At 37.2% G+C, this 22,748-nt stretch overlaps 2 protein-coding genes across 2 annotated transcripts; both read left to right on the top strand.

Moving 5' to 3' along the window:
• Positions 1 to 962: 962 nt before the first annotated feature.
• sgk2b (serum/glucocorticoid regulated kinase 2b) lies at positions 963 to 7,223 on the top strand. The gene is made up of 12 exons (XM_079836262.1): positions 963 to 1,676; positions 2,015 to 2,063; positions 2,400 to 2,454; positions 3,438 to 3,478; positions 3,562 to 3,619; positions 3,707 to 3,790; positions 3,875 to 4,006; positions 5,381 to 5,493; positions 5,617 to 5,836; positions 5,929 to 6,084; positions 6,177 to 6,266; positions 6,570 to 7,223. Exons 1-12 carry the CDS (start codon positions 1,610 to 1,612, stop codon positions 6,717 to 6,719), a joined length of 1,215 nt encoding a protein of 404 aa, XP_079692388.1. The 5' UTR covers positions 963 to 1,609; the 3' UTR covers positions 6,720 to 7,223.
• A 740-nt stretch (positions 7,224 to 7,963) lies between these two features.
• Positions 7,964 to 20,754, top strand: l3mbtl1b (L3MBTL histone methyl-lysine binding protein 1b). The gene is made up of 21 exons (XM_079836794.1): positions 7,964 to 8,163; positions 9,902 to 10,018; positions 10,128 to 10,317; positions 10,410 to 10,620; positions 10,702 to 10,816; positions 10,901 to 10,952; positions 11,494 to 11,588; positions 11,797 to 11,901; positions 12,020 to 12,155; positions 12,521 to 12,612; positions 12,724 to 12,875; positions 12,957 to 13,033; positions 13,303 to 13,388; positions 13,915 to 14,025; positions 14,155 to 14,269; positions 14,360 to 14,459; positions 14,538 to 14,762; positions 14,850 to 14,911; positions 16,300 to 16,445; positions 16,548 to 16,610; positions 18,946 to 20,754. The coding sequence occupies exons 2-21, from the start codon at positions 9,908 to 9,910 to the stop codon at positions 19,072 to 19,074; spliced, it is 2,373 nt and encodes a 790-aa protein (XP_079692920.1). The 5' UTR covers positions 7,964 to 8,163; positions 9,902 to 9,907; the 3' UTR covers positions 19,075 to 20,754.
• The last annotated feature ends 1,994 nt before the right edge of the window (positions 20,755 to 22,748 follow it).

The raw sequence follows: 22,748 nt of genomic DNA, 5'->3' as shown, positions 1-22,748 counted from the left end.
ATTATTTATTTATATATCATCTTTAATTGTATTTCTGTTTGGAATAGTCCATAGAAACAATCAGAATCAAGTATTAGAATGCACTCTAATAAAACATGAAAAGTTAATTTACTACACCTTCTTCCCTTTCAGCAATGAGGGGCCACAGAGGTTCCCCATTTCAAAGGTCAAATGTTATTTTAAATTGACACTGCAATAAAACCTGACCCTAAATCTGTATATAAACTTGTTATTAATCTTTTCTCTGATTTTCACTTTTTCTTCATCTGTTGTTGACCTGCCCTGTTCAGAATGTTCCCTAGACTAATTTTCCAGCATTAATGTCTACTGCATGTGCTTTTATGTCTCCATGTGTGTTTGCGTAGTGTATTTGGCTGTGGTGACAAGCAGGCATCTCTGTTATGTAACCTGTAAAGTTGGCTGATTGAGACTCTTAACATGCCAGCATGGCAATAAGAGAACTCTTAATTTATTAAGAGCCTAGACAGGTTGATGAGGGATCCCCCTTATTGGAAAATAGGAAATAGTCAGACCTATCCAAGAAGAGTTATGAAACCCTCTCCAACCACGAGCCAACTTATGAAATTCTCTATTAAATAGGCCTATACACATTTATTTTATTTTATTATAGAAATTACTAAATTCTCCTCAGTCTAACGCAGGGGTCGGGAACCTTTTTTAACCAAAGATAAAAAATTTTCTTCCATTTTTAGTTAATGCATTTTTCCAAAAGAGCCACGGTAAAAAATTATATAAAATTATTATTAAAAAACATGCTTTTTTCAATAACATTTCAACAGTAGTAATAAGGTCCATAGACAACTAAAAACAAACAAATATGCAGCAAACAATAAATAAGTTGCACTATGGAATTAATTGTGCATGGCTTTCACTGTGAGGTTGAGTTATAAATCCTCTTCGTGTTGGATGGATCTTCTTCTGGTGCCCCCCTCAGCACTTTTGTGCCCAACGCGCAGTGCGTGATGCGCGTGGTGAGAGCGGCGGCGCTGGGTTTAGGGTTTACCACAAGATGTTTACCGATTGCGACTCGTGACACTCGGCCGGTAGGCTACAACTTGAATATTATTATTATCATCATAAACTTTTCATTAACTTCGGTAGGCTGTGCAACAAGGGAATTGGAATTGGCTGTTGTCTCTGCAGATAGTGGATCTCTGATGTGTCTAATTGTTTTTATCGATCATTTGTTGGTAAAGGGTCAGAGACCTGGCGACCATAGGTTCCCCATTTCGTTCGCGTTTATTTAGCGCCCTCTAACATACCTTGTAACTTTTGTGGCAATTGAAATGGCCTAAAACCTTTTATATTTCATTTGAGTTCAGTTGAATTAAGGGGATCAGACCTCGTATGTTGAAGAGGGAGAACGAGAGCTCAACTGGGCGCTATCCAAGCAAGAGTGTCTGACGAATAACGGGCGCAGTGGCGTCACAGCTTTTGGGAGGAACCACGTGTCCTGCAAAGAATAACCGGTCACGGACGGTTCCCCTCATGAGACAGCGCTGAACCAGAACTGACCGGTAAGACAGCAGACTACCGACGCACTCACAACTCACAGCTGTCAACCAGGGCTTTCTTTCTCGTCGAGAACATGGTGAAAAAGGTTAAAAGTCCCGTCACTTACGCAAAAATGAAGGGAATTGTTGCATATTTTACAGGTAAGCTCAAATGCTTAGTTTTCAAACTTTAATAAGAAAAGACATCTTGATATTTTGGATTGTATACGTCTATCTATCTATCTATCTATCTATCTATCTATCTATCTATCTATCTATCTATCTATCTATCTATCTATCTATCTATCTATCTATCTATCTATCTATCTATCTATCTATCTATCTATCTATCTATCAATTCATATTTGTAAATTTGCTTGTTTTAAAAATGTAAACCAATTTAAAGGTAGGCTAAGGCTAAATGTTTTACAAAGCCTGTTCTGTGTCCACTATATGGAGCAGATATTTCACTAATTAAAAATAATATTTCATTTTCTCAGCTTTAATCAAGGACAAGAAGCTTGGATCCAGCCACCCAATCTATCGACAGTGAGTCTAGTCATCATTTTCCATCGTGTGAGCTAAAAGTGAAGCAGCACATGGCTCTGTATGCATTCCAGTGCAGAGTTCAGAAGACTGACTCTGCAAAGATCAGCTGAAAAATCAGTAATGACTGAAGTTGCACTGCATGTTTCAGACTGATCACCAGTGCACTTTTAAGACCATGACCTGCTTATAGTAACATTCCAAAGTGAAACTAGTAGCCAAGTACTGTTGCCTAGGTGTTGGTTGACTTTGGGGCAATTTTAGAAGAAAATAGCAAGAACTAAAGATTTTCTTTTGTTAAAACACCTGCATTTCTCTGATATGGTTTCCTCATTGCAGGATGGATTTCTTGCGACCTGAGGGTAGTCTTTCTGAGGATGAAGGAGCAGCAGCTGTAAGTGAACTTTAACAAGCTCATGTCCACTTGTATGTCCTGGGCCTACATACAGATTTGCAATATCTTACTTAAAGTCCCCCTGAAATCAAAATGAAGTTTTTTGGCTTTTAGTATGAATATGTAAGCCTTACTGTTATCTATAAGCTAGTGTGTTCCAAAACATTCAAAACGTACAGTCTCTCACTTCCACCAATATGGATAAATTATTTTGATGACATCACGCTGCACTTCAGCTTCTCATCAGATTTCCTGTCCAATCAAATGCTCTCTAGAATCTAAAGCGTCCCGCCCACTACACTATAAATAGTCACTGAAGCTATGGCTAAAACCAGTCATTTGTTCACACATTCACTACTTTCTAAATGGTGAATGGCACATATATAGGGGATAGGGAACAATCGATAAAGTCTGAAGTCTAGTTCCAATGACGTCTGGTTCATGTTAGGGTCACGCGAAACACCACAGTATGCACACGGTCCAGAGAAACAAAAACGATAGCATAGAGCAGATCAAGCGCGAGTCGGCACATACCACAAAACGTATCGGACCCATTTTAATTCTGCACTGAAAGCTATATAAGCGACATGGAGGAGATTAAAACGGTTAGAAATTAGGAGAAAACTGCAGTTTTACCGAACTCAATGACTCTTGCCGAGCTGACATGAAACGCTATTGGCTATTTTTAAAAAGGGGAGGGGCTGCTCAATATGTCCCACCCTGTCTTCCTTTTTCAGTGAAAATTACGTCAACACATTGAATAATGCTGCACGTTTCAAGGCACTTCAGTGGGCCTTCAAAGTATTAATAAAGGTCTCCAGTCCTTTCAGAGACATAAGGTCAAGTCATCTGCACTGAATTGAGTTGCTGTACTGCTTGAGCTACAGTAATCTATAGATGTAACAGGAAGTGCAGTGAACTGTGGTGTGGTTTCATATGTCACTGGAGTAAACTGCTGACTCTCTCTCCGATCTCTCTCCCAGGTTTGTTACAGTAATCCACCAACAGAGGAGCCACAATCTCGGTAAGTGGGGTTCTCAACTATCAGCCTATGTGGACACAAACACACACAATTACTCATAAATATTTATTTCTATATGATTTTAGGGTATCTGCGGCTGATTTTGACTACTTGAAGGTTATCGGGACGGGAAGCTTTGGCAAGGTATAATGTTTATAGAGACCCACTCTGCTTTGTATTTCCTACACTGTATAAATATGGGTTAAACCTTGTTTGATTGTCTTTATTCAGGTCTTCTTGGCCACACACAGGGAAAATGGCAGATACTATGCAGTCAAAGTCCTACAGAAACACATTATTTTAACAAGGAAAGAGGCAAGTATGACTGTATGAGTATATTAGTATAATTATTTGATTCATAGCGTGTCTGTATGTATTCATTGTGTTGTTTTTTTCCAGGAAAGAAATGTCATGTGTGAGCACAGGGTGTTGTTAAAGACTCTTAATCATCCATTCCTTGTGAAGCTCCACTTCAGCTTTCAGACTAAGGACAGACTCTATCTAGTTCTGGACTATGCATGTGGAGGAGAGGTATGTTTTCTTAGCTATCTAAATGGTCTATTCCATAGACATAGACGTTTTTGTAAATACTATTAACATAACCCTAAATCACACCCTAACAGAAAACATTCTTCTTCTATACAAGTACAAAAAATGTAAGATTTAGCTCACTTCTTAGTACATATAAGTAGTAGGTATATGGACACAATCAAGTACACACAGCTTTAAATCTGGACTTGTTTGTTGAGATGAATCCAGGTCAAAGGTTCAAGTCAGAGGCCAAAAACAGGATTATTCTTAGATTATCAGATATTATTACATATTATCAGATTATTATAAGAATATTTGCAGTTATAATTGAGCTACGGCTGGTTTTCACATAGTTCTTATCTGTCTGTCTGAATTTACATGACACATGTAATTGATTCTCAAATCAGAACGTTACGGGGAAAAAAACACCTCTGAGACCAATTGTAGTGGACGAAGCCTACAATCACGTTATTTAGATCTGTTAGTCCGTTTTGGCAAAACCAGACTGGTGCAATTTCAGGAACAAAAAAGCATTTACGGGACATTTTAAAAATATGAATTATTGCTTTAGTCTGGCTGAAATTTAACTTTTATAGCAGCGGGGTTGGCGCCCACTAGGGGTCTCAGCAAACCTTACGGGATAATTAATATATTATTCCAATATAATAATAGAATAATAATTAATAGAATATAATTAACATGAATATTATTCATATTTTAAAACATCTAACTTAATTAAAATGATGAAAAATATCTAAAATTATATATTGTTTCTTTCATATTTATTGTTTTTATTAAAGACATGCACAAAATGAGTTGTGGTTAATTAATTTTACCTAGATTGGCACTCCTAGTTTATGTTAATAATATTTCATAGTTAATATTATCATTTTGGTAACGTAGCACTTTACAATAAGGTCTCAACAAACATGAAAACAAAAATGGGCAATAAATGTGTTACAGGTTTTATTAATCTTTGTTAATAAAAATGCAGTCGTTTATTGTCAATTCATGTTAGCTCACATTTAACTAATGTTAACAAATACCACTTTTGATTTTAATAATGAATTAGTCAATGAAAATGTTAATGAACATTAACTAAGATAAATAAATGCTGTAGAAGTATTCATTCTTAGTTTGTGATAAGTTATTAATATAGTTAGTGTTCTGTTCATACTTTGAATATTGTGTTGGACAGCGGGGGTGGGGGGTCTAAAAGGTTAAGTACCACTGTTCTGAGTAATAGAACAATTTATGAAATATTCAGATAAATTATATAAGTCAAAAGGCATGTGTTTGTTAGTGGCAAATCCAAAATAATACTATTTTTGTATGTATTATTGTGTTAATGAATGTCTATTTTCATTTTTGCAGCTCTTTTACCATTTGCAGAGAGAGGGGCTGTTTGGAGAACCCAGAGCCAGATTTTATGCTGCTGAGATAGCCTGTGCTTTAGGATACTTACACTCCCTGAAGATTGTCTATAGGTATACACACTCTTCTGTGCCTGTATAATGCAGATAATCCCATTCATTTGTGCTTAGTGAGAACAAAATGACCACCAACTTTCAGCAGATTTACAGTAATCCATCTTTCTCACATGCTCACAGGGACTTGAAACCAGAAAACATTCTGCTGGATTCTGCGGGTCATGTGGTTCTGACCGACTTTGGCTTGTGCAAGGAGGGCGTGAGTGGACGTGGCACAACCAGAACCTTCTGTGGAACCCCGGAGTACTTAGCCCCTGAGGTTCTCCTGCAGAAGGAGTATGACAGGACTGTGGACTGGTGGGGTCTGGGCGCTGTTCTCCATGAAATGCTCTACGGCCTGGTAAACAAACCCACCAATAAATGCTCAGTTAGATAAAAAATACAGGTAGACAGGTGTGTTTAGCTGTTAACACAAACTCTATCTCATTCCAGCCACCTTTCTACAGTGCAGATCGTCTTGATATGCTCAGAAATATTATTTATCAGCCTTTGGTACTAAAACCCGGAGTGTCTAGTGCAGGCAGAGATCTGCTGAAGAGACTGCTAAACAGGGACAGAGCCAAGAGACTAGGAGCCAATCGTGACCTGGTAATCCAACAAGCACACAGACACATACACAAACAATAAGAAAGCTTACTGTGGCTAGATGGCATTTTGACTTTTTTTTTTGCCGCTTTTAGACCGAGCTGCAGTCTCATTCATTCTTCTCTTCTATTCATTGGGATGAACTTGTTGCAAAGAAAATTTCTCCACCTTTTGTTCCCTTACTGGTGAGTTTTTCTTTTTTTATTGACACATTTGGCGATTGTTCACCTAAAAATGAATATGTTTACTGTTTAAACAAGAATTACATATTTTTATTTATTCTGTGGAACACAAAAGAAGATATTTGGGTCTAAAATTTTGATTTTCATTGTACAGAAAGAAAAAAAAAAACATTCCTCTAAATATATTTTGTTAGTGTTCCACAGAAGAAAAAAATGTGAGTGTGAGTAAATGATGTGCTGTGATGGGACATGAGCTTATTTCATTATAGATAATGTGTAAATCATTTGTATTTGTTTACATTTCAGTCTGGCCCTGGTGACCTCACGAACATTGACCCTCAATTTACAGAACTTCCTGTTCCACACTCACTAGGAGCACATGAGGAGTCTGGAGCAACCTTTCCTGGCTTCTCCTACATCAATGAAAACATTCTCCGACTGACTTGTGGACACTGAGATAAATTTTTGTTAGACCAATGGACATTTTTTCTAAAGATGTTTAATTTAAGCAAACACAGTTCATTTTTATGTTAGCTGCTGGACCAATGCTTTTGCACATGACTACAAAGTTTCTATCAAAAGTGACTGTGTTTTCCTAACATTCATATGTTATTTAACTCTTTTTTAAGCCCTATTTGATAAAAAAAATATAAATATATTTGTACAGAAATACAATGTTTAGTGGTGTTCTGACTGTACTATATTGTAATGAGATGAAGTGAGAGATTTCATCAGATGCTTTATTGTAAAAGAGATTTAAAGTGAGACCGAAATAATATTAAATCTTAATGTTAATGACTCGTGTATACTATAAAGATGGGATTGGAAGTGTTTGTAATGAAATTGTCTGATCAGTAAAAGAATGTATAATTTTTGGAATGGAAACAATTAAATTATTTTAAACTAATGCGCCGTTATTGAGTTGTATTGTGAAATATATATGTATTAGTTAACGTGTTTAAAAAAAAAAAAAGGTATCACAAACAATTCAGTTGTGCACGCGCTGTACTGACCTGGGTCAAGATCAAGAAGTAGCATCTGGGTCTGCACACATCTACAGATCATTTAAATGTATAATTTGCTAATACTTTGTGGTGTTTTAACGTAATTTTAAATAATGTTCTGCTTCCTGTATTTTCCTCGAACCTACTTTACCAACAACGTGCCAACCTCCAAAAAGAAAGCTCCACTTTTAAGCTCACAGCGCCATCTTGTGGCGTCTTCGCTGTCTCCCTTTTCGCTACTCTTGCCACAATGCGGCTGTCAAAAACACTATTTAAATATTATGAACTTCAGTTTGAAGCTCGACACAGAGTTGTTTTATGTATAAGCTCAGCCTTTCTTTATGTATTGCATATAGCCCGACGTATACCCTTCAAAAATAGATTTGCGGAGTAAAACCTGAACACGTGATGGTTCCAGGAAATCAAATCAGAGGATCACCGCTACATGACTGTAAACTGAACAGATACAAAAATAATACTCTGAAAACAGCTCGTTTCAGTGAGCTCGCACTTACAGGACTCCGTTAAAATTGAACAATTTGCGATCCTGTTTGAACACTACAGTGCTCTGTTTTTTGTTTAAAGTGCGTACAAACGTAAAGGAAATCAAACCATTTTCTATGTCTGTAATAATAAGGCCTTCGATTGTTTTTTAGCGCAACAAGCACCGTTTGAAACGGGTATAGCAGACACGCCAATGCTGGGGTCATGTAAGCTAGGACACTATAAGATCAGCTCCTCTGATTCTCCGTTACATTAAGATTCATATATCACTCACAAATATATGTAGTGATGAAGTTTATCGGGGCTGTAGAAGTTGGACAGACACATATTAATCGGCGCATGCGCATTAACGCCACCATCCAGCTCTAAATAAGAGTTAAGAGAGAAACGAGGTGAGTTGCACGTTTATCAATAAATATGACGTTAATGTCGTCACCCACGCAGCAAACAACGATACTAACACAGAGTGCGTTTCTTGTTTAACAATTTTCAACCATTGCGACTATTTTCAACGATGTTCAAAACCGTAAAGATAAATAGAAGTCACAAGTTTGTGCAGAAGAAACTAAAAGCATGCAATTTGTTATTTCCCCGGGTCTGCATGCACCCGAGTTATTATGTTTATATACTGATGAATGACAACTCATTCAAAGTATCTCGGGGAATGTTTTTCTTTTAGATATGCGCGTGAAACTGTTGATTTGGTTTATTGTAGGCTGCCCTGCTAATGTTACAGCTAGCCGGGGCTATCAGTCGGGCTAACGACATTCCGTGACAAGGGGAAAGTAAGGAGTTTGTTGGCGGAGGGGAAAACATTGCGTTTTAATAAAACAAGTTGTACACTTGGCCTTCCCGTGTTGTTTGACGGTCTGAGCGACGTGAATCAGACCAGAAAACTGTTATAATTTACATACTTTAGACGTGTCGGCGGCCCTTTGCTATCCTCCGCCATTTTGTGTGTCAGTCGAATGCTAATAATGGGCGCTCGCGCATTGCACTTTATTTATGCTCAGAATAAATTCAGTCATCACTTGAAATGTCCAAACAAACGTTTTATAATAAACCAGACGGGCTTCTGTGTGATCTTTGCGGGGCGCCGTTACTGTACAGTCTGGGGTTTTGATAATATTTTGATTTATGATAAACGACAGGTCAAGCACGTTAAAACACTATTGCCTACTGTATACGAATGATAACGTGCTTAAATCAAGACTTTCTTCTTTGAAAACAAACCAATCGTGAGTATGTGCGTTTTAACTTGTCATCGCAATTATCAGCGCTCTTTTAAAGCACGGATTTAACGAGATTCTTTTAAAACAAGGAAAAGCTGAACTTGTTCTTCTAACTTTACTTTTAATCGCTTTCCTCCTTTAATAACCACCAAAGTAGTTTAAGTGTGTCAGAGAGAGTTTGTATACATAGCTAGTCCATAAAATGTAGCACCCTAACTATGTAGAAATACATATTTTTGTTCTCGTTTAAGTGCTTGGTGCAATCCGTACTGCGAGCAGCCGTCGCCCTCTAGCGGAATTGGTTGGAACTACAAGCGACGCGCGGCTATTTCGTAATCCCGAGTTGCGGTCGTTTCATCAGCCGCAGCCAAAACACGGTTTCGAGACGAGATCGTCGTATTTGAATATTGAAAACGACAGTTTTGTTTTGTTTACTAAAACAACGTGCGCTAATATTTCTATGTCACTCACAGCAGATGTTTGGTTCCCAAAACGCAGTTATGTGTATGCATTAAAACAGTGGTTCGCAGACTTCCGAGTGGTCCTTAACAATTAAAAGGCCTCAAGACTTCAAATAATTTAAAACAAGGAACAAAAAACAAGATTCCCACAGTCTTGGGAAACCTATTTGTAAAAGTGTGATTTATAGACCTGGAAAAGTCATGTAAATGAAAATACTAAAATGCCATGGGTATTTAAATATAAATATATTTTTTTAGATAAAAACTGTGAGTAAAACAAATTTTTATCTATATCTATAATCCATATCCAGTAAATCACAAATGGCTGAAAACCTTTAGAGGTGTTTTGGACATTTTGGTTAACTTTCAGATGCTTACTTCTGTCATCTGTCCATGTTGTAACAATATGTTTTTCTCTTTTGTCTTCCATTTTGTAGGAAAAGATGGCAGAGACCTCTACGAGTGATGGTCCTGCCACAGGAGCCGATTTTGACATGATGAGTGCTCTTGATTGGAAGGACGGCATAGCCACATTGCCTGGAAGTGACATTCAGGTAAAAATATTTAGTGTGTCTGATGCATAAAGAGTGATGCTAGGGACATTTTGGACTATTCTGAATATGCTGATGCAAAATCTCAAAATCTGGTCTTTTTTTTTTTTAGTTTCGGATGACTGAATTTGGCACCCTGGAGATTGTCACAGAGGTGGAGCCCAAAGTTAAAGAGGCGGAGCTTACAGGCCCACAGCCTCAAACTACAAGCACCAACAACAATCATTCCCCTGAGCAAAACAAAACTTCAAATCAGACTGTAAAGCCCCAGTTGAATACAGATCATCAGACAAATACTCTTGGTGAGTACATGTAACTCGCATGTTACATGTCAGAGGGATGATTTGCTATTTAATGTATTTTTGAGGACTCAATTTCTCTCTTTTTTTTTCAGTTTCCACTGACCCCCACAGGCAGGCCGGGGGCAACAACACTAGAAGCCCCAGCACTGTGGAAAGCCCCACCGTTAGCACAGTGCCCAATGCGATTGTTCCCATCACTGAGGCGACTGCAAACTGCAGGTCCTGTGGTCACTCTGGTTCACAGGAGTCTTTCCTACAAGGCAAATTTTGCAGCGCTCCTTGTGTGCAGCCTACAAGTGGCAGGTACATGTTTTTGGCACTTGCATAGATCTGCCAGTTGCACTGTTTATGGTGTATTTAGAAGTTCTTTTTTCGTGTGTGCAGGTCAACCCCAGCTGAGGCATTCGAAGGAGAGCGTTTAGGTAAACGTGTGAGAAAGAAGAAGAAGATGTTTATGGAATCGGGAGATGAAGAGGAGGACAACATAGAGGAGGAAGAGGTAATGCACACAATATCAACAGGATGTACTAAAGCGGGATGTACTACTGTATTGCTCATTGTTAAATTTTTTATGTTTTTTCAGGAGAAGGTTAAATCCTCGAAGGGAAGACGAGCGGCTAAAGTTGCTAGACTAGGTTGGTCATTTTCATTTAGCTAACACGCACATACACACACAGAAACACACGAAAATATAAACTTTGGCCAGACAGTACCTAATGTCTTATGTCTAGGGATGCACAATATATTGGTGCCATATCAGTTATCAATCGATATTAGGGAAAGAGATTTTTTTTATTGTAGTATATTGGATAATATAATCTGGTATGTAATTGTGCATGCTCATTTCCAAATATTTACATTTAAATGACCGTTGCTGTTTAACAATCACATAATTATAAAAAATTTTTTTTAAATGTAATCTTTAGCAAATCTCAAAATAAATATATTTACATTTAAAATGACTCACTGATTTTAGTTTTAGTCTAATTTTATTTTGTATCAGTGTTGGCTAAATATTTTTATATCCCATCTGCATCCCAACTCGAGTCTTTATGCAGGTTGGATAGATTGTGTCTTGTGTATTGTATTCATGTATCCATGTATTCGATTAAATGTATAACCATTCAGATGCTTTTCTAAGCCATAAAGTCCCTCTTTGTGATGCTGTTTCCATAGTGACAGCACCTCCTGTTAAAAAGAAAACCTGGAGTTGGTCAGCTTATCTGGAGGAGGAGAGAGCCATTGCCGCTCCCTTGAAACTTTTTAAGGAGGTGAGACACACAGCACATATACCTTGTATTTCTGTTCTTGGTTATATAGATAACATGGAATGGTTAGGATCCTGATTAGGATGGGAAGTTTCATGTCAATTCAAGTTTGTCAATAGCTACTTGAAAGAGAGATAAAAAAACAAAAAAAGCCTGACATCTATGAAATTCAATAATTTTGTATTTATATACATTTGTGTTTGCAATACAGCACCAGTCTTTTCCGCAGAGCAGGAATGGCTTTAAAGTTGGCATGAAGTTAGAGGGACTGGACCCCTGCCACCCTGCTCTCTTCTGTGTTTTGACTGTTGCAGAGGTAACCAGTGTCAAATATTACTCTGACGTTACTTGATATGTGATTATTAGGAGCACAAAACTGAGTATAGTTTGCAAGTTGCACTTGTATTTTCTGACATATTTGAATTGTGTTCCAGGTGCAAGGCTATAGGATTCGGCTTCACTTTGACGGTTACCCTGAATGCTATGACTTCTGGGTAAATGCTGACTCATGGGATGTGAAGCCACCAGGCTGGTGTGAGAAAACCGGCCTCAAGCTATTGCTTCCTAAAGGTGCTTAATGTGTACTAATAATGATGTACTGTAGAAAAAGATCTGTTGTCAAGGATACACTATGCAAAACTCTGCTTTTGTTTCCTGTAACATAATAGATCTGTTTGGTAGATGTTTCTTTGTGTGTTAAAACTGCTTAAACATAGATGTAATAGTATTGTAATTACAAGTATTGTCATTTATAAAAATATTATTTATAAATACAGTATAATACAAATGTATTTTAACAATTATTTATTTAATAAAGGGTGGTTACGTTAGCATAGTTTTCATGTTGTTTAATAACATTTTGAGTGACAAAACTGAAGTATTTAAATTTAAAAAAAATTGTTTTTTTTTGGTACTATTTGTGTGTTTTCTTACAGGTTGCAGAGACGGAGAGTTTAACTGGAACACTTATGTAAAGAACTGTAGGGGTCAACTAGCCCCCAAACATCTCTTCAAGAGTCTTAATACAGTATGTCATTTCATATGCACACACTTCAAGAGAATGAGATATCTCAATGTTAGTTTCTGCTCCAGGAGATCATGCTTTCTTCTTTAACCATGTGTTGTCTTCCATATTTAGTCAGTCACACCGTCAGGATTCCGTGCAGGGATGAAGCTGGAAGCCGTAGACAGGAAGAACCCATCACTCATCTGCGTAGCAACCATTGCTGCTGCTGTCGACAACCGGCTCCTCATTCATTTTGACAACTGGGACGATACGTATGATTATTGGTAAGATAGTAAGCAAAAAACTGGGTTTATGAGAGTCCCCATGAGTGTGTGTGTTTGTAAATGCATTCTGTTTGTTCTCAGGTGTGATGCCAGCAGTCCTTACATTCATCCAGTAGGGTACTGTGAGGAGGTGGAATTAACACTCACCACACCTGCAGGTCAGACTCTCTTTAATATTTGTTCGGTTACCTTTCATATGTCATTGAATTAAAGTCAAAATAAATTAGCTGGAAAATATTTACAATGAATGATGTATCTAACCTCTTCTATTCAATTTAAATGCACAAAAAATGTCAACAAGCTAAAAAAAAATTTCTCTCTCAAATTTACCACAGACCCCATAGCACCCCATGAGTTCTAACAAGCTCTAATGTGCATGACAAGTTGTATTAAAGTTATTTGAAATATTTGTATATCTGTGTCGTAGAGTATAAGCACCCAAAGAGTTTTTCTTGGGAAAAGTACCTTGAAGAAACTGGAACCCAAGCTGCACCAGCCAGAGCTTTTAAACAGGTGAGGTTTGATTTACCACACTGAACCATGAGAGGTGTAGGTAAATCATTTAATGTCCTTTATAATTGGTAAAATGTCATTTGAAAGATCCTAGTTGTTTGTTTTGATGCAAAAGTGCAGAGTCAGCCTGTACAACATAGAAATAAAATGTGCAAAGAACAAAGCCTTTTTGTTCTGGTTCATTATAGTGGGCAGTTTGAAAAAAAACAAAACACCACAATTAATGAAATAATAATATAAATGACCTATGTTCTGTTTTATACATATTTTGTGTTTAACAATTGAATCTTCTACACAATTCAAATGTATTAGTATAGCACTTTTCATAATAACTATAAACAAATATAAATATAAAAATAGCGAACAAGCTAAAGGTGACAGTGGTGAGGAAAAACTCCCTAAAAAGATAATATTAATTATATATGTGCTTATATTTACATATATTTGATTGAAGTATGTATTATTTATTTATATATTTCACGTTTTTATTTGTTTTCTAAATGACTTTTGATTCTTGGCCATCCAGAGACCACCACATGGCTTCCAACTTGGAATGAAGCTGGAGGCAGTGGACAAACGAAATGCCGTACTCATTCGTGTCACCACCATCTCTGATACAGAAGACCACAGAATCAAGGTTTACACACAAATATATCTGTATTGTCTAATTAATTGACTCTAATTAGAAGCCAACATGGAAATACAGTATTTAATATACTAGTACAGCTAGTATATCCTCACTAATTCTTTGTGTGTTTATATATAGATCCATTTTGATGGCTGGAGTGACGAGTATGACTATTGGCTAGATGCCGATAGTCCAGAACTGCACCCAGTAGGATGGTGTCAGAAAACAAGTCATCCTCTACAACACCCCAATGGTAACATACTGTCCTACACACATATATAAAGTATTTCAGCACATTGCCACACCAGACTCGTAATCAAACCAGTAATGTTAATCTTATCAGGTCCCAGAGATTCTCCAGTCCCCCCAGGACAAGGCTGCCCAACCCCAGGATGCAACGGAGTCGGACACATTCGAGGACCTCGGTATGGAACACATTACACGTAAGTTATACATGTGTTATTACAAAAACAATTCATAATGCGCATTCAAATGCAAACTAGTTTCTCTCCCATTGTTAGGGCGGTGAGTTGTCCATACTCAGATCTGAATTTGAATAAGGATGGGTTGGTTCCGGACAGACTGAGCGGGGAGAGGCCAGTCACGCTCAGTGGACCCCCGCGCCACCGGCGTGCTGAAACACTCACTCAGACGCACCCTACCACACCCACCGCCAGCACCCCAGACCCCCCTGACACCACCACAGACACCTGTCCACAAGCTCGGGCAGTGCGTGAGCACATTGTGTGAGTGTCAGCAGTGATGTACAGTTTTATTTTTATTTTTCACACACATGCACACACTCACTTTTTATCTCTTTCTCATTCCTTCAGGTCTGGCAGCGCTCCCAAATGTGTCAAGCCACCCCAAGTGAAGCAGGAAGGTGATGGGAAAGGTACAGATTCTTTAGATTCTTGTGCTATTTTGGTTTGGTTTTGATTTGCTTTTTTATGGATAATCCAAATTTTGTACATGGGTCAATGAAGTGATACTTGCTTTTTTTTGGCCTGGATATGTAATAAAAAAATCTAATTCACACATATAATGACTTGAATACACCTCATCTATGAAGTGCATATTTCTAATTTCTGAATTAAAATAGGTTTGATATTTTTTGGGGGAATTAAGTCAAACATATGATAACAAAAAGAAAACATTTTTTTTTAATTCAAGACATATTTAATCTGTCTTTTTGACAGTCTATAATTGTTATTTCTTAGGACACAAACAATATTTTAACAAAACTGCTTTACTTACTTTTGTCCACCAAATCAAAGCCATGACAACTAGCATGACCAGAAAAACAAAACAGAAAATGATATCAGAAATGCATGCTGTCATGACTGTCATGGTCAATAAGGTAATTTGACCTTTTTATAACAAGACAAGCTTAGTTCATTATATGTAGAATAACATGTGTTGGGAAATATGTATGAATTAATAATTTGTGATAGATTTAAAAAATAAAAAACAAAATGATTAAGATGTATACACTTGCATGTGTTCAGAGTTTAAGTTACTTCACCCAAAAAAATGAAACGTTCGTTCATCTTCGGAACACAAAGGAAGATATTTTTATATATCCGAGAGCTCTCTGACCCCTTCATAGACAGCAATTTAATTAACACTTTCAAGGCCCAGAAAGGTAGTAAAAACATTGTTAAAATAGTCCATGTGACTCCAGTGGTTAAACCTAACTTTATGAAGCGTCTTCCACACAGTTTACGGTAGTCAGAATCACACGCATGTGTCGTGGTGCTCACGTGAACAGCTTCGGCCAATGGTAAGCCGACGTTTTGGCGTAGCTCTGACGTAACCCGGAAGTGCTAGGAGACTGACACAGACGTGAGGAAATTGTTGAATAAAGTCATTATTTTTGTTTTTTTTGCTCACAAAAATATTCTCGACACTTCATAAAATTAAGGCTGAACCACTGGAGTCACATGGACTATTTTAGCGATGTCATTCCTACCTTTCTGAGCCTTAAAAGTATTGTGTTCCGAAGATGAACAAAGGCCTTATGGGTTTGGAACGACATGAGGGTGAGTAATTAATGACAGAAATTTCATTTTTGGGTGAACTAGCCCTTTAATACATTCACAGGTGGTTATGCTACATTTAAACTTTTCATTCAAAAAATGTCTTCACCATATGAAAGCTACATGAATACAAAGAGCACATTTATAAGAACCTTTGCTTTATTTTGGATACTCTTGTGTTGCCATTGACTGACGTGAGAAAGTTTACAAGGCATGTCATGAATAAAGTCTGTTTGTGTTGTAGAGTCTCTTCAGCAGTTCCTGCATGAGTCTGTGTTTTGTGGATGGGAGCCACCGAGGTTTCAGCTGTGTTGGGAAAAGCATGGCAAACTGCTGCCTGAAGCGTTGGGCCTCACCGCCAAGAGAGTGGCAAAGTGGAATACAGAAGAGGTGGCATTTGATAATTCAAGAAAAGTTCATTTATTCTTTAAAAGAGGTCTTCTAAACGTATTTAATTTTATTGCGTCTTATTTGACAATGTTGTTCTTTCAGGTTGCAAGTTTTGTAAGAGGGCTGCCTGGCTGCAGAGAGCATGCTGCTACCTTCAGGAAGGAGGTAAATAACTAAAACATCAACTTTACTTATGAATATTAGTGTAATGTACCATCCCTATGTATTCAAAAGTTTGGGGTCAGTAAGATTATTTTTATGTTTTTGAAGGAATACTCTTGTACTTAACAATGCTGCATTTATTTGATCAAAAATACAGTAAAAACATTAATATTCTAACAATATTATTGCAATTTAAAATAACTGTATTTTATCTATTTTAATATATACTAAAATGTAATTTATTCATGTGATGGCAAAGCTGAATTTTCAGCAGCCATTACTCCAGCAGGGTTCGTATGGTCATAAAAAACCTGGAAAAGTCATGGAATTTTAAAGATGGCAGTGTCCAGGCCTGGAAAAGTTTTGGAAAAAATAAATTAACCCAAAAAGTTTTGGAAAAGTAATGGAAATTTGTTACAAATATCTGTATAATAGAATACATGCTTAATCAGTGCATGAATTTTGGAGCGGGATTGTGGATATTGCGCATAGTTTTACTCATTCCCGCAGGTTTCAGGCTTTAAATGTAGGAAATTCCCACTAAAATGTATTCACTAGATTAGAGGAGTAAATTAATCCATGCACAGAATATCAGATCAAATCAGTAATTTGAAACCAGCATGAGTGATTCAATGGTTCCATGTCTTCTCTCTCTCCCTCGCTCTCTCTCTTATATATAGCTTCACAGCAGCACATTGTGTCTGCACTACAAGCGAGCTGCACACTGCGTGCGATAAAGACTTTTGCGTGTGTATTGAGACATTTGACAGAATTGTCACTTGCCTAATCAGGCCAGTATGCAATTACATCGTTACAAAAGTTGATCATTTGCATGTCTTTTTAAGTCCTTTTTAAACCATTTAGTACTAGCATAAAGCCACCTCGCAAACAGCTCACGAGTACCAAATTGAGTTATTTTGCAGCTTATTGCTCTTAGAAGGCCAAATACAAACAAAATCAAAATGCCCATCTTGGCGAGTAAACAAAGCCGGTTATGTCTTAAGTGAAAAAAATAAAAGAATCAGTATATTGGATCCGTGAATTTGCTTTTAAAGTGACAGCAGCCTAATATTCCTGCTGCTGTCTGTGTCATTAATGTTAACCAAACAACAAAAGACAGAGAAGATCTCTTGACTGAATAACTTTTGTTACTTTCATTTTAAGATTTATAATTTATACCGTTTAATTTAATTTACAGTTTATTCAATTTCTGTAGTACCTGAATACTAGTTAGACCTACCCAAATTTTTTTTTGATTGTTACATTTATTCTGTCATATTCATTTGTGCTACTGCTTTTAATTTTTTGTTCTTGTTTATTTTACTTGAAAGTTTGAAATCAAGCTTCCTTGTGATGTGTGTAAGCTATATTGCACAACATTACCTCATTGTAAAATCAAATACATAAGAGTGAGCAAACATCCCCCAATAAGGGTGACCTAAGAGAGAATTCCCCCCAAATTCCAAAAAGAAATTCAGGCCCTGGTTTAAAGCAACACTATGTACCTTTTTTGTGCTCAATTTATATAATGAGTGAGTACATCATCAATCCATTTTCCAAACCGTGTTTTTGTCTTATCCTGAATCACTACGGTACACTTATAATAAGTTTATATTCAGACTATTTTAGTCCAGTTCAGGTCGGCACCCCTGCGAAGTAGCACAGACTCTGCGTGACTCGCCATAGACATAAACAGAGAGAAGCAGCTCCGGCTACAATGTTGTTCTGCAAGACGCATGCAGTTCTGTTTGTTAACCGCTAGAGTGCCAAAAGTTACCTAGTGCTTTAAATTATAATGTTGGGTAAATAAATTTCAATACTTGGCATTTGGGCAATCAGTCACGTTACATTATGTTCTCTGCGTGGAGTAACGTATGGCACAGTCACAGCTTGTACTTAGCATTATAGTCATTCAATATAGTCAAGATATGCAATGATACATTTAAATATTTATTCTTATTTTACATGTATACATAGACTTTCATGGAACATTAGGTCATGAATATTTGCCTCAAAAGTCATGGAAATGTATTGGTGAAAATGTGTGCAAACTGTCACATGATCCTTCCGAAATCATTCTAATATGCTGATTTGGTGCTTAAGAAACATTTCTTATTATAATTTGATGAATAGAAAGTTCAAAAGAACAGATTTTTATTAAAAATGTATTTACTAGTACTTTTGATCAAGTTAATGCATTCTAGCTGAATAAAAGTATTAACTTACTGACCCCAGACTTTTGAACTGTGGTGTCTGTAGAGATTATTAGGCACAATTCTGTTTTTTTTTGTTCTCAGACTAAGTAAATATGTATTTTTGTTCTTACTTTTTCCTACAGCAAATTGATGGCGAGGCCTTCCTGCTCCTTACTCAGTCAGACATTGTTAAGATTCTGAGCATCAAGCTCGGCCCCGCTCTCAAAATCTATAACTCTATCCTCATGCTGAAGAGCGCAGATGAAGAGTAGACACCTCATAGCAACTGCTGCTCCATCAAACAACATGTTTGAAAGTTGCTCTTGCCACCACAGATGTGTCTAGCAGATGTGACAAATGCTCAATCATTGGTCTCATTTATGATCGACGGACATTGAAAATCAGCCCATCCAACAAACTGTATGTGATCAGAAAAATCACGTCTCTTTAGGCTGATGAATATTTGATGTCTCGCCTTCCAACTCTGCACTCGCTCTAAATTAGGTCTGATATTTCTTTTTGAAATAGAACAATTGATTCATATTAGACTCTGGGAGTGGTGAGTACACTATACTGAGGCACCTTAATATGTTGAAAGCTTAAACTGGATTGTTACATTTGTTGATATTTATGCTTTTATGGTTGCTAAAATGACGGCTAATTGCATTTGGTGCCAGAAGCACGATTGAAAGGCATGACGGTGGAGCTTTTACTTGAAATGTAATTTTTTTTGTTGTTTTTAAAAAAAAAAAATGCAAAAACACCTTTTTTTGTAAATCCCAAATAATACAAATTAGCCTGATTTAGACCACTAGAGGGTAGCAAGATTCTCTCTCTGTGTGTGTGTGTGTGTGTGTGTGTGTGTGTGTGTGTGTGTGTGTGTGTGTGTGTGTGTGTGTGTGTGTGTGTGTGTGTGTGTGTGTGTGTGTGTGTGTGTGTGTGTGTGTGTGTGTGTGTGTGTGTGTGTGTGTGTGTGTGTGTGTGTGTGTGTGTGTGTGTGTGTGTGTGTGTGTGTGTGTGAGATGTATAAATGTGTGCTTGCATCTAATGTCAGGGAATTCTTGCTCTGGGTAAATCTGGAATCGAATGTCTCAGTTTGTATTTACTTTAGATGAAATGTGTGATCTTGTAAAATGCATTTGTAAATTGAAGAAATTGTACATTTGTTGAAGTGGATTGGACAGTGTGCTGACTCAATAGACATTTCAAAGAGAACTTGAAGTGTGTGGGTGTGTGTGTGTGCGTGTGTGTGTGTGTGCGTGTGTATTTTAAGCTTCTGAGACCCTGACATTTTGCCTGTACAAGCATTCCTGAGTACTAAGACATTTTGTTCTGTCATTTACCGAGCAAAAGCTTTTTGTACATCTGTGACCTGCTGCATAATACAGCTGTTAATTCTCAGCTCTGCTTCAACTGGTTTTACTCAGCCATGTTGGAATCCCTCTGCTTTCATGCATTGGTTTGGCTTTTGCAGTGCTTCTCAAAGTTGTCATTATACACACATGCATATGCAGGTTCTTCTTTTAGCATTAGGTCAGGATAATAGATCCAGGGTCGAAACTGGAGAAGTTGAAGACTTGGAAAATGGTTCTACAAAAGCTAAAATACTAAATAAAAATAGATAATAGTCTGCAGATTATTGACTTGATTACAAGTACTTAAGGCATTTGGATGGTGATGGAAAATCAAGATTTAAGGAAATCCTCATCACAGTGGTTTGGGTCAAGGATGAGTTTGTATCAGATTCTGATTGTTTTCTTGGTGTGTGTGTGTGTGTGTGTGTGTGTGTGTGTGTGTGTGTGTGTGTGTGTGTGTGTGTGTGTGTGTGTGTGTCTGTTTGTAGATTAAATGTCTCTCTAAGCAGACTGTTTATGTGTGACAGATTGTGTGTTTCTGAGTTTCAGTCCCAAATGGATGAATGGATAGAGCGAAGGACAATAAATAAGGATTTCAAACAGAACTGTTTTGTTTATTTTTTGTTTTCTGTCATTACAATCTTAACGGATGCAAAAACTGAAATTTAAGTTCATGCTTATAAAGAGAGGCTCAGCTGGCATGGAGTTACTTTTTTGTCTTTTTTATGCAATTATACATATAGGGGTTGAGAGCAAAAGTAATTAGATTGTAATAAAAAAGAAATATTGCAAATAAAAAGTCTTCTTAAATTACAAAAATAAAGCTGCTGAATAAAAACCAGCACCATTTCTTAGTGCAGGTGTAAAACATTTGGCTAAAAAATGTTTTTGTATACTTACTTTTTACTATACAATATAATTATATACAATTACAATATTATTACATTTGCTCTCAGACACAGTATGTTTGATTACATAATGAAAACACCAAAGTAACTCTGAATCTGGCATACTGAACTTCCGTCAATGCCCACAGTTATCTGAAGTCATACAAAAAAGATACATATTTAAATAACTGAATATATAATGTAAAATAACAGTTTGAGTCAGTGAGGAAAAACCTTGAAATTGGCCAAAATCCCTAGAGACTCTAAGAATAGGTTATTCTGGCCACCGTGGGACCCAAAGGGCTTGCACACATGTTCCCATGACCCTCTAACCACAGTATATCTCTCTCTATCTCTAGCTCACTCCCACGTCACTGGCCGGTTTAAAGTAAATGCGCCTCCCTCCCCTCACGCTCATAATACGCGCGTTTGCTACGGTTGGAGACTGATGGATTTGCGCGTCTTCATCGACATGGTTATTAGACTCGATGCAAAGTGCCCGCTCTCACGTCATTGAAGCTATTAAAACGGACCGTTGCTAATCATGTGTGTCCAGTGGAGAAGCAATTGAGGTAAGTTTAAGAAGTGCTAACTTCAGGTGCTGGTGTGCCGACTGGATGTAGGTCAACGTTCACGATCGATGAGTATGAACGGTGTACTGAAACAGACACGCCACACGTACTGCGTTTGCGTAATGTGCTTGGAACGTCATTTTGAAGACACGCCCATAGGCCTATAATTTGTTACCTGAAAAGTGTTTTACAGGGCAACTATAAAAAAATAAGCCATTTACATGCAAAAATGTAAATGTTGGTGTGCTATCGAAACATTATTCTGTTTGTTTGAGAATCTAATCCGTCCAATCTAGCAACATGCCAATCAATGGCATGAGTAGCCTACGTCTTAGCAATGGAAGACAAATTACACCTTTATTTCTTCACCAAAACCAAGGCCACTTTAAATTCACCATGATATCAAAATGGGCAAATCTTAATTTTGATCGGTTGTCAATGTTTTTATCATTCATCAGCTGGAAAAAGTCATTCTGAAAAAGATTACAATGTTATCGTTCCTCTGTGTCATTATTGTTAGTGTTGTGGTTTGCACTTCACTATTCTTATATAATTAGAACGATTATTATAACTGTTTTTGGCGTGAACTCATAATTGACAATTCTTGTTTTTTAGGGAATATTGCAGTATTTATTATATATTATTTATCTGTGTCCCTTTTTTATTTTTATTCATGTGCCCTCATAATCTTTAATTAAATTGACTTTCCCTCCCTCTTTCAAAGACATCTCTTCTTTGATGATGTGTTTACTGGCGTGAGGGCGGGGCAACCTGTCACTCACATGAGACCGACCAATAGCAAACTACAACCATCCAACCATCTGTGCAACAGTTGGGTTCTGGAAGTAAAAACCCAATTTTCTCCATTAGTAAAATGGCTTTTTAACGATAACTTGAACCTACAGACCTACGAGACTGCCTTGTGCTATTGAAATTATCGAGAATACTAGTTTCCTAGTTAAAAAATGGATATGTATACCCTCTCAAGTCAAAATTTGAATGCGATGAGCTTGTAATCAGGACGTCAGAAGTGGGAAGTAGCCTAGGATATTTCCGATAGCATGTGAAGGCAGCATTAATCCATATTTGCTTCTGCTGATGCCATCAGTCCGCATTATTTCAGCTTATTTTT

The sequence above is a fragment of the Gobio gobio genome (genome assembly GCF_949357685.1).
Source record: "Gobio gobio genome assembly, chromosome: 15".
Classification (NCBI taxonomy): Eukaryota; Metazoa; Chordata; class Actinopteri; order Cypriniformes; family Gobionidae; genus Gobio; species Gobio gobio.
This window is presented reverse-complemented; position numbering and strand designations above follow the sequence as displayed.

Excerpts from the sequence above, each read along its gene's own strand:
- sgk2b (XM_079836262.1), top strand. The coding sequence starts at position 1,610 with ATGGTGAAAAAGGTTAAAAGTCCCGTCACTTACGCAAAAATGAAGGGA. Across the intron at positions 1,677-2,014 it reads AATTGTTGCATATTTTACAG|CTTTAATCAAGGACAAGAAG; the intron begins GTAAGCTCAAAT and ends TCATTTTCTCAG. Across the intron at positions 4,007-5,380 it reads ACTATGCATGTGGAGGAGAG|CTCTTTTACCATTTGCAGAG; the intron begins GTATGTTTTCTT and ends TCATTTTTGCAG.
- l3mbtl1b (XM_079836794.1), top strand. The coding sequence starts at position 9,908 with ATGGCAGAGACCTCTACGAGTGATGGTCCTGCCACAGGAGCCGATTTT. Across the intron at positions 10,318-10,409 it reads TCATCAGACAAATACTCTTG|TTTCCACTGACCCCCACAGG; the intron begins GTGAGTACATGT and ends TTTTTTTTTCAG. Across the intron at positions 14,460-14,537 it reads CGGTATGGAACACATTACAC|GGCGGTGAGTTGTCCATACT; the intron begins GTAAGTTATACA and ends TCCCATTGTTAG.